At 39.0% G+C, this 11552-nt stretch overlaps 1 protein-coding gene across 2 annotated transcripts; it reads left to right on the forward strand.

Annotated features, from left to right (window-relative positions):
* The first annotated feature begins 221 nt into the window (after positions 1 to 221).
* Positions 222 to 11540, forward strand: pargl (poly (ADP-ribose) glycohydrolase, like). 2 transcript variants are annotated; one of them, XM_044144877.1, is made up of 17 exons: positions 236 to 359; positions 1742 to 1932; positions 1978 to 2223; positions 2605 to 2742; positions 3626 to 3718; positions 4156 to 4227; positions 4317 to 4397; positions 5120 to 5280; positions 5366 to 5445; positions 5533 to 5605; positions 6611 to 6686; positions 6785 to 6932; positions 7429 to 7507; positions 7595 to 7703; positions 8321 to 8420; positions 8649 to 8777; positions 10610 to 11540. In XM_044144877.1, the coding sequence occupies exons 2-17, from the start codon at positions 1744 to 1746 to the stop codon at positions 10711 to 10713; spliced, it is 1878 nt and encodes a 625-aa protein (XP_044000812.1). In that variant the 5' UTR covers positions 236 to 359; positions 1742 to 1743; the 3' UTR covers positions 10714 to 11540. The 2 variants fall into 2 exon arrangements, with proteins under 2 accessions (XP_044000810.1, XP_044000812.1); XM_044144875.1 differs by having other exon boundaries at positions 222 to 359; positions 1742 to 2223.
* The last annotated feature ends 12 nt before the right edge of the window (positions 11541 to 11552 follow it).

The raw sequence follows: 11552 nt of genomic DNA on the forward strand, positions 1-11552 counted from the left end.
ATTTATTGTCTACAGTAGTATTATACAATTTTACTTTTTCATTTATAACTAAGATGTTTAATCATCTCTTATATAGAACGTGCTCGCACGCAATAAATTCTAAAAAGCCTTGAATTTAGCTGGAGCCAAGTTATTAGCTTTAAATCAGATAATCAGATTTCAACATGCCCAACTCCAAAGCTTCTTTCTAGGTTGTGCGCAGCCGCAGTTGGTTTCAGTTCACTTTCGTTTTCGATTCTAATCTAAAGTAAACTGAACTGTGTCCCTCCAGCCCCGGGGGCGTTCACAGCGAGGAAAACAGCTCTATTAGACAGAATTACACGACATTCAAATAAACCCAACGCAGACTTTGGTCAAAGGTGAGTTTTATAGCAGAATGTTTGCTAAATTAAATATATTACTGACGACTACATATGGGCACGCGCCTGTCTTTGGGAGTTTTTTCAGTGTAACCTCGAACGTGACGCTAAAGAGGTCAATTTACACTGGACTGCTTTATCAGTTCACCTCCAGACAAATGATTCCCGTCACTGAGATGCTTGAGCTTCATGCTGCTGAATGACTTGTGTTTTCTGTCATGTGTATAGACTTTCAGTTTCATTATTGCTTCTTTGGGTAATTTCTTCATTGTTTACTTTATTTCTAGTCTTAGTTTGTCGCCTAGATTTGGTTCTTAGTTTGTTATTGTATCTCATTTTGTGTTTCTTAAGATGTTGGTGTTCTTAGTTCATGTTCCGTTTATTATTTAGTTTTTGTTCAGTCACTTAGCTTTTGTTATTTATTTAGCTTTTAGAACTTTTGATTTTTCCCCCGTTAGTTTTATGGTTTTTCCTTCTTCACTCTGCTTGCCATTATGCTCTTTTCCCCCTTTTATTCCCCATTTCCTTTTCTCTAGCTGTCCCCACTCACCTGTGATTAGCTCTTCTGATTCCTTCTTCTCTTCCACATCTCCCTCAGTACTTAAGATCCTCTCTCCTTCAGTTTTTGTTGGATTTTTTTTGTTGTTTGCTCTGTTGTTTGTCTGTTGCTGGTTGTGCGGTTTATGCTTATACTTTTCTTATAGCTCAACATTACAACAACTGAGAAGAAATTCGGCTTACAAAGCTATTCATGGAAGAAGAGTTATAAGATTTATTTCTACAGAAACCCCAAAAGTAGAACCTTCTTCCCAGGGACACAAAATGGAATAAATGTACTATTTTGCTCACAGTTGTTAATTCTGATTCAGAATATTCTATACACATTACAAAATGGATATTCTATTAAATGTCTTATTTATTGATATCAAGCACATGCCAGTTTTAGTACATAAATGTCTTAAAAAGATTTTATTGATCCTTCTTAATAAAAATATTTCTTACAAAAAGATTTGTTTGTCAGTTAAAAACAGGATCAGTGAAAGTGACAGAAGGCTAAAAGTTTTGTCGCAACAGAATTCAGAAAACAGATCTCAGATCACGAAACAACGTAGAACTAAACCCCTTCCTTCCTGTTTCTAGTCTGAAAATTTCATATTTTATGCACTGAAAATGTGGCCACAATCATACCAGTAGACATCATATGTGCCAACAGATTTAATAAAAAATAAACAGCTTATTGCTACTGTTAGGACTGTTATTGGTACGTGTTGGTTTCTGAGAAATATCTGACGGGGAATATCTTGGAATTAACCAAGTTGAACCCAGAGAAGATAAAACTCACACTGACAGTCGTCCTGGTCACCTTCTCTTGTTTCCTGCAGACATGGAAAACAAAAAACATCACAACGACAGCTCCCAGGTCAAAGAATGCCTCCGAATATTTGATCCTCTGCACAGTGAAAATGAGAAGCCCAGAAATGAAAACCAGCAGAACGGCAAGGATGGCTTAATGCAGGCCAGCTCCTCTGATACATCCACATCTGGACACAGCTGCAACCAGAACGCAAGTGAGGCAAACAAACGCGATGGAGACAGCTGCAGCGAGGACGCAAGAAAGGCAAGCAGACACCATGGAGACAGCTGCAGTAAGGATGGAAGTAAAGCGAGCAAACTGGATGGAGGCAGTTGCGACGAGGATGGAAGTAAGGCAGCCAAACACATGCCTGTGGGGACGCCGTGTGGCGAGGAGCTCAGTGAAGTCGGCTTGTCGTGCTGCCGGCTGGATGAACTGAAGACGCTTCCACAGTGTGACATCAAACTGGGAAAACTGAACTTCTCAGAGACTCACACCGTCCTTATAGATGTGAGTTGTTCCTGCCTTTCTCTCCTGTCTCTTTTGTTCTGAACTTGGAACAAGTAGGACGTTTTCATTTACAGGCACCACCTGTTGGAAAAAAATACACGCATATTCAAAGCAGGGCGGCCACTATCGACTATTCTGCCGATTATTCTGACGATTCATTGGAAAAAATTTGGTTACATTCTGCAGATTTTTCATCTAAGCCTTTTTTAATGCGGTATTAGAAATGCATTAATAAAATGCTAATAAATGAACATGAATAATGAACTGTACATGACATCTCGATCAATAATCATTGAAAAGCACTTATCAAAAGTATCCTTCAATGGAGGTTAGATTTATTGAGTGATAATAAAAGTCATTTCTGCTCTGCTTGCTTTTCAGGTGAAATCCTTCAGCTGCGGGGCGATTGTCCCTCAGGACGGGAGAGACCTGTGGCACAGTAGCTTCGTTAAGATACCGTGTTCACCATCGAGTGTCTCAACGAAACCAGACACACAGTTTGGTCCCGTTAGATTCAAGGTGAAGAATTAGTGAAGTCACATTTAGATAGTTTCATAAGGTCATCCAGACTTTGTACTTGTAGTGTTTCAGAGTAAAGACAATGTTTTATGACCTGCTGTGAAGAGGTTAAGAGATGTTTTGCTCTGCAGCAGATGAGCTTCTTCTCCAAATAAGGAATATTTGCTGACACCGGGGGAAATAAAAAAAAAATAATAAAAAAAATTATAACGCATAAAGGAAAGGTATGGCAGGTCAAAAGTCAAATCAAAGATCCCAGAAACAATCAGTTTAAAGAGACTGATCAATAAAAGATCTTTATTGATCTTTGTTCAGATGATCTTTGCACTTTTAGCGTCTGAACTTAAACAGATAGTTTCCAGCAGTCCCTGAAAATAAACGGTGGAGGTTCTAAGGAAATGTTAAATTTAATTAATTTAATGTTTATGTCTGTATCTAGACCTCAAAGGGATGGTACCCATTTTGTACGTCTTTTATTAACTCACTTTGTCATTTGCAAAACAACCTTTACGTTGACTCTAGTTGTGACAGCAGCATCTAGTGCTCTTGAAAAAGTTTGACTTGAAGGAGTTTAAAGTGGTAGAAATCAGCTTGTATGTTAGCTTAGCTCCCAAATGGAAACTTTTCCCTCATTCTTCAAACTGATATTGCTCTGGACTAATTTCTACTACAGACAAGATACTGATTGCTCATAAGTACATCACATAACCCTGCTGCTTCCTTGAACTGTCCTGTGAACACAATGTCTTCTACTACCTGCCTTGGGTTTAAAATAAGAGAGACGAGGAGCAGGACTGCTTATATTTTCAAATTGATCAACTTTTGGTGAAATAAAGCAGATGTTTTAATATGTTGAAAATGTAAAAAGTAAATGATGTTGCAGAGTCAATCCAGCCCAGTGTGGAGGTGGAGCCTGATCTCCGAGCAGCTGCGTGCTCTGGCCAAGAAGAAAGCAGCAAAAGCCGAAGAGGTGGAGGTATGGTTGAACTACGGACGCAACTAAGTAATCGATTAGTTCTGACGATTAATCCAGTAATCAGATAAAAACAAATTGACACATTCTACAGATTTCATACAAGCTCTTAACCTTTTTCAATTCAATGTTAGAAATGTATTAGAAATAATTCACAAATAATTCAATTCCTATTATAAGTAAGAAAATCATAGTTTTACTTCCTGAAATAATAAAGATTTCCCTCAAGTGAATTTGAACCAGGTGAGGATAAAACTGCCACCTGAGGACTTTTGAGTAAAACGTATTTACAGACAACAACGTGTGTTTCTATCTTAAATGCAGAAACACACAATCGGCTGGATTAGTTGACAATTATTACACTGAATGATTAGTCATTATTAATACTATGATTATACTAATTCTCTGATGTTTGACCCAGGTTACTTGTCTCCCATCAGAAAGCCATCCTCAGATACAACCCCAGCTATGAACGCGTGTGGTCTTTTGATGCACTTCACCGATACGTGAAGGTCAGTGGTCATCTCTTAAACTGACGTGATGAGTTTTCTGACTGATTAAAGCCATGGGTGATGAGAAATGGTTCATGCTTTCCCTCTAGAATGACATTGAAAACCTCTACGAGAAGCTGTTTCCGAAGATCGCTGCTTTGGCCTTGAAGCTGCCTGATGAAGTCAAGAAGGTACCAATGGAGGCATCGCTAGGTGACTCATCACCAAACAGACAGGGAAGAGTCGAAGGCTTAGACTGACGTTGTACTGAACTCACAAAAACACAGACTCCAGACCTGGATTGGACACAGACTTTAAGTCCAATCTTTAGACTCGACTTGGAATCATTTATATATAATGAGGGTGAAATCAAGCCTGGAAGTTTAATTCATTGAGTTAATGGTCCATTTTGTCGCTTCAATTCTGGTCCAGCAAGATTAATGTGAAGCTGACTGGACCTAAAGCTAACACAACTCTTTACGGGGGTTGTGAAGTATGAAAGAAACAATCTTATTACATTTCTTTCTTTAAATTGCTCTTTTGTTGCTACGTTGCTATGCAGTAAAACTAAGACGTAATCGCAGAAGAAAAAAAAATTGGCATTTGGCAAGAACCAAACAAAAACCTTCACGCTAACATTAGTAAATCATGATACATAGAAGGTAAAAGTGAAGAAAGATGTATTACACACAAAAGACCATAAAGCTAATGAAAAACTGTACAAGCATGAGTCCACATGCAGCGCAGGAGTATAACATTCAGCTGCATTTTCATCTGCTGCTGCCCTGTAGGGCAGCCAGACCCACCGTAGTGTTCGCTTGTATGGAAAGGAAAAAGTACAGCGACATTCATCGTATGTTCAGTGTCATTGTCCAGTCGCCATAAGTGTAATAGTTTGTGTCTGTGTGTCCAGGCCATCCCTCTGCTGCAGCACCACAAACCAGCCTCCATCACTTTGTCCCAGGGTCAGATTTCCTGTCTCCTCGCCAACGCCTTCTACTGCACCTTCCCTCACCGCAACACCACCAGGTCCAACGCAGAATACCACAACTACCCGTCCATAAACTTCAGCAGGTCAGCAGACGCAGCGTCGCCGCTCCCCCTTTCTGCTGCCCCGTCTTTATTCAACATCCCGACTGATTCTTCTGATTCTGCTCAGATTGTTCGGAAACTGGTCAGAGCGGAAGAACCAGAAGTTCAAGGCCATCATGCACTACTTTAACGTGATGACAGACGAGAGTGAGTGCAGACCTCGGACCGTGGACGCGTGTTCGCGGGATACGTACGTCGCAGGAGGTTTGTGACAATCTGCTGATGTCTCTTCAGAATCTAAACCAGAAGGCCTGGTGACGTTCGAGAGGCGGCGGCTCGACGAGGCAGAAACTCAGACCTGGAGAAAGTAATGTCTGATTTCAATTAATACAAAAAAAAAATGAAAACATTCACACATCAATGACGCTGTTACACACTTCATTACTTTTGGTAGCACTGATTGAAAGGATTTAATAAAAAAAACAAAAAAGAAAAACCCACACAAAGTCAGTACTTAGCTTTGATACTTCATCATTTCTGGAAATGTACTGACTGATGACCCTTTGTCGTCATTTTAGTCTCTTTTGCACAATTTTTTCCACTGTTGTTCATCTTGTCAAACACCCTGAGAGGATATAAGTTGTGAGTTGACGACAGATGGTTCAATGTGAAGACTGAAGACTTGAGTTTTCCTTGTCTTTGGAGAATTTGCCACAAACTCCCTGTGGAGTTAACAAAATGAATTGATATGTATCTGATACTTTTGCACATTCATGTCTGAGCAATGAGAAAACTAAAAGTGCAGAGCTTTGAAGTGTTTCCATGTTGCACAGGTAAAGTTTTATGGGATTAAGATGGAGGTCTTTATTTGTGTTTGTGCTGGATATCTGTTTATCCAGAATGAACTACTTTGTTAGCACTGATGAAGATTTATGGGCCAAATGTAATGCTAAATGTAACAATAACATTAATAATTCAAACCAAATTCAGCTGTAGGTGGACACATCTTATGGTTTGTGTTGTATTCAGATTCAGATTCAGTTCATGTGTTTTGTAGAACTCCACTTCTATTAAAGGGGCAGTGTTGTGTAAAATCCACTTTTCTGAGCCTTACAGCATGTCATAATGTTATTCCCCCATCAGAAACACACCTTAAATGACAAAGTCACATGTCTTTTAAGCCGTATTTGCAGTATTTTGATAATTTGTATAACAAAAACACACAGCACCGTCCCTTTAACGAGAACGACCAGAAGAAGAAGATTTTGAAGCAGCCATATTGTTTGTGTTTCTGTTACACTTTAGAAACATGGAACCGAACCTTTAGACCTGGTCAGCTCAGGCTGACCCACACTGTTGTGTTTTCTCGTAGGTGCACACACACCCTGCACAAGCTGCATGTGACATCAGAGGGCCGGATCGAGGTCGAAGGCGCACAGTTGCTTCAGGTGAGAAGAGGCATTCAGCCGAGAGGATCCACAACTGTTTCAGTCCACAGCTGAGGCCTGACTGGATTGCGTGTGTGTGTGTGGGTGTGTGTGTGCAGGTGGACTTTGCTGCCAGCAGGATAGGCGGGGGTGTCCTGGACTCCGGCCTGGTTCAGGAAGAGATCCTGTTCCTCATGAACCCGGAGCTAATCGTAGCTCGTCTCTTCACAGAGAAACTTGACAAGGACGAGTGTCTCATCATTACAGGTAGAAATGAAACACCTCAGGCCAGCTGGGTGCCGTGGAACTATAGGTTTAGGTTTGGCTATGAATAATAAAATGATTAATTCAGATCAAAATGAGCACATCGAGGCGCCACATGATTATCAAGGGACAGTAGCCAAATAGTTTTCAGTCTCATTTATTGTTTTATGAATGTCTTGGCTGATAAGGTTTGGTGTTAAATGGCATTATATGAATGAAAGATACATATCCAATATACAGGTTAAAGGTGATTAAATCTTTAAGTGTTTTGTTAGATATGTTTTGTCCATAAAACAGAAGCCGCTGCAGAAAATGTAAAATACAACTTGTTCATACTGGAGGATAAATTTATTGGGTTCTGATTGGTTCTCAGCCTTTCAGTTCATTTGCTGTAAGCATGCACATTCTGAAGACTCTTCTAAACGTAAAACCTAAGACGTTTGATCAGACCGTGTCACATCTCACATGTTGCCATGTGTTTCTGCTGTCTGTTCCTCAGGTACGCAGCAGTTCAGCTGTTACTCTGGTTTCAGTGACAGCTTTCAGTGGTTGGGCCCTTTTGATGATCACCTTGAAAGGTGTGAGATGTTTAAAAAAACAAACAAAAAAACTAGAATGTTTTCAGTTTGTGCTGGTTTTCTGATTTCTTTGAACTATTTCTGCAGAGATGAGTGGCGTCGGCTGAAGCGGCAGATTCTGGCCATCGACGCCTGTCACTTCAACCATCCCATGGATCAGTACAACATGGAGAAAGTTAAACGGGAACTGAACAAGGTAAAGTCACTGTGTTGACCACAGGTCTCTAATGTCCCGTTTGGAGCTTTGGGTTGTAGATAAATGCTACGCTGCTTTCGTTCACATCTGTTGGATAGAACTTTTCTGTGTTCAGAAAACTTCAGCAACTTTTTCCTCAAGAGTTCCTCAAGGTTGAATTCTCAGTCCTCTCCTTTTGACATTGTATCTCCTCGTTTTAGAGATGATTTTGAGATATCCTGGCATCCTTTGTAAGTTTTATGCATACCACTCAAATTTATTTCCCCCTATTTCCACCCTTGCTGCCTTTAACCTCTTAAAGAACCTTGAGAACATCCTGGCCATGAATTCTCTGATCTTTAATGAAAAGAAAACAGACGGGGTTTCTCTATTTCAGCAGTTTTGGTACTTTGGTTGAACAAGTTATTTATTAGATGTGCTTGGTAAATAAAAATGAATTTAGATTTGTTCGACTGAATGCAGAGGAGGTTCCGATCACGTGATGCAAAATGTGTCTCAGGTTTCTGTCTTGCTGGTCCATCTTAGCTCAAACCTGATCGAATGGACTTTGTCATATTAGTTCAATGTATTTACATTTGAAATTACTTTTTTTTTTTGGCATGTGTGTGTTTTCCAAGGCCTACTGTGGGTTCAAAGGTCACCATAGTCATGAAGAGCCAGACATCGCCACAGGAAAGTGGGGCTGTGGAGCCTTCAATGGAGACCCAGAACTCAAAGGTAAACTCTGCTACTCTAATGTCGGGTCTGTATTATTATTATTATTATTATTATTATTATTATTATTATTATTATTATTATTATTATTATTATTATTATTATTACAATTCCCTGACAAGATATTCCACCTTTAAGCCCGGAGCTAAAACAGGCCAATATTTTCTGCATTTGGCTGCTTTTCATCTGACACCGAGTGACTGAGTGATGCTGCTATGTTTTGGTTTGCAGCTGTGATCCAGCTGATGGCAGCAGCAAAGGCCAGGCGGGGTTTGGCCTTCTTCACGTTTGGAGACCACGATCTGTGCAGAAGGCTGCAGCAGACGTACCGCCTGCTGGTCACACAGAAGACGACAGTTGGTGAGACATTTCATGACAGAAAGCCGAGTTGAAGTTTCAGCCGAAGAAGCTGCCGTGACTATGAACGGCGTGTGCATTTACTTTGAGACAAAAAGTGAAAAACTGTGAAGTTTAATGAAACAAATTCGCCCCAGCTTTTCTTAGTGACAAATAATAGGGCAACCAGAGGTGGGGATTTGAGTCACATTACTTTTATTATCACATCCAAAATTCCAAACCACTGGGCTTTATTTGCAATGAGACCATTGTGTGTTTGATTTTAAAAAAGAAGACATGGTCTTTTATTTACATTTAGCATAATTGGAACATTGTTTACAAAAAAAAAAAAAAAATGACTCGAAAGGACTTGAAATTCCAAGCTCCTGACTTGAGACTTGTCTCGATTTTTGCCTGTCTTTACTTGAGACTTGACTCAGACTTAAGACTTGAGACTTACTTAGGACCTGCAAATCAGTGACTCAGTCCCACCTCTGAGGGCAACTTAAAAAAAAATACATTGGGAAGATATCAGTTGAAAACTGGAATAATTAATAAAACTGAATGGCTGACCATTCAGATGACCTTTAAAATCGGCATTTGTCTATATAAAAAAATGTCAGATTCCCAAAGCGCACCTTAAGGACAATAAATATATTGAAACTAGTTCAGCCTGGAGATGCTGTGGTGCGGTGCTAAGCACAACCCACATAAGGAGGCCCTGGTCATCAACGTGGCTGTCGCAGGTTTGATTCCCAGCCTGGTGACCTTTGCCACATGTCTTCCCTCTTCTCTCATTACCCACATTCCTGTTAATTTACTGTCAAATAACAGCCACTAGAACCAATAAAACCTTAAAAAAAAGAAACTAGTTAAGCTTGAAATGGTAAAATAGCATTTTAATCATTTAATAAAAACAAAAAAACACGCCATTCCCAAACTTCAGTAGCAAAACATGCTAATCATATCAGTCGCTCTGTCAGGTTCATTACTGTAGTAAAACAGTAGATACTCTGAGATTTTGTATTGCCGTCAGAATTGGGAACAACACCGCCCTCTGGTGGAAAAACATACAAATAAAAAATTGATGACGAGAACTTAAAATGAAATCTTCACAAAATTGATCCTTTTATTCCCTGAAAAAAAAACTATAATAAGATGAAATTCTTTACTCTTTTATTTTCTGAAGAGCTTCTTAAATAATAGGTCATCAATTTAAAAAAACAGGAAGGTTTTACACTGATACAGCTAAGAACACAATTACCAGGAGTTATTTTTTTCTGATGTTCTGTTAGCAGAGCTTCAAAGATCTAAAGTGACAGTAGAAACATGCAAGAAAGTTGAACAGTAAGTACAAGAAAAGTTGGATGTTTGATTGCTGTAGTGTCAGGAAAGATTCATGCCTCATTTCCTATAAGAAACAAACTTCTTGGCAGAATGAAATAATTTAAAATTATTTTTAAACACAATCCTTTAGAAAAATGTTTCAGCCTCAGAATCAGTAGTGTTCGTGTCAAGGTTGCTCTTCTCTTGCTCACCTTTCAGTAAATTATTTGTCATGTAGAAATATAATTTCTTTCTACCAAAATGGTCCTGATTTAAATTGGGACTATTTTTCATTCTGGTCAGTAGTACAACAATATAAACCAATCATGCAAATAGTTTGGGTCAAGTTCCTCACACTGGAATATTAAGGAATAGTCAGATTCACATTTGAATCATCCATAAGCAGCTTTATTTTTGATGGGATTTGATGTAAATGTTGAGCTGCTTCTTTACACAGTTTACTGTTTAAGTAAATAGTACTGGGAGAACGAATCTTTTTTTATTCTACTTCATGTTCTGTTTCTTTTCAGGCCAGCTGTACAGACATCTGGAAAAGTACTGTGCTCTACGTAACAAATCCAATTTCCATGAGGGTTTGTTTGACTACCTGAGAAAAACCCAGAGTCAGCTCTGAGGCGGTCTGCTCTATGTGCATCAAACATCAAATTAGTTTATAATGAAGAAAACGATGCTTCTGAAATACGCTTTTTGCACATTTTGACACTGTGATCGAGATCAAACTGTAACACATCAGGGCGTTAAGCCAGTCTAAAATGATTAACCAATCAAATTACATTCACGGTTCTTAGAAGCTGCCGGAGCCTGAATGACCAAACATCCCATCACTGAATGTTCGCTCCTGATACATGGAGCTTAGTTTTTACTTCTATTTGTGTTTAACAGTGATTGTTCTTGTCTTACCCAGATATTTCTGGATTTGAAAAATTTGCAGAATAAACCGAACTAGAATAATTTTTTTTTGTGTGTTCTAATGAGTTTTCTCTGATTCTTCTCGCTGTCTGGATTACACTACAGCTTTCATTTACAGTACATCAGTTTTGCTTTCTCGGTGAAATAATTCAGCACGGTTATTGTTCAACAGCACTGATAGAAATCCTTTATTTTTGGTTCACGACATTAAAACAGGCAGTAACAAATGAAAAATAAATACTTGCTTTAATTCAGAGGTTGTGTGTTTACTGACATATCTGCATCAATTCTGTGACGTTTCCATAGAGACAGGCTATGATGTGGTGCAAACAGACCATAAAGAGCGATGATTTGGACTGGGGGGAAAAAAAAGTATCAATGATCTATACATGTGACAGATCTGTGAGATTTGTCACATGTATAGAGGTGATAAATATAGATGTGTCACATTTATAGATGCTGAAGACGCGACTATGTAACTCAGAGGCCGCTTAAGATGTTGAACTTCTAATAAAACCTTTTTTTTTTTTTTTTAAAACACCA

The sequence above is a fragment of the Gambusia affinis genome, linkage group LG17, assembly GCF_019740435.1.
Source record: "Gambusia affinis linkage group LG17, SWU_Gaff_1.0, whole genome shotgun sequence".
Taxonomy (NCBI): domain Eukaryota; kingdom Metazoa; phylum Chordata; class Actinopteri; order Cyprinodontiformes; family Poeciliidae; genus Gambusia; species Gambusia affinis.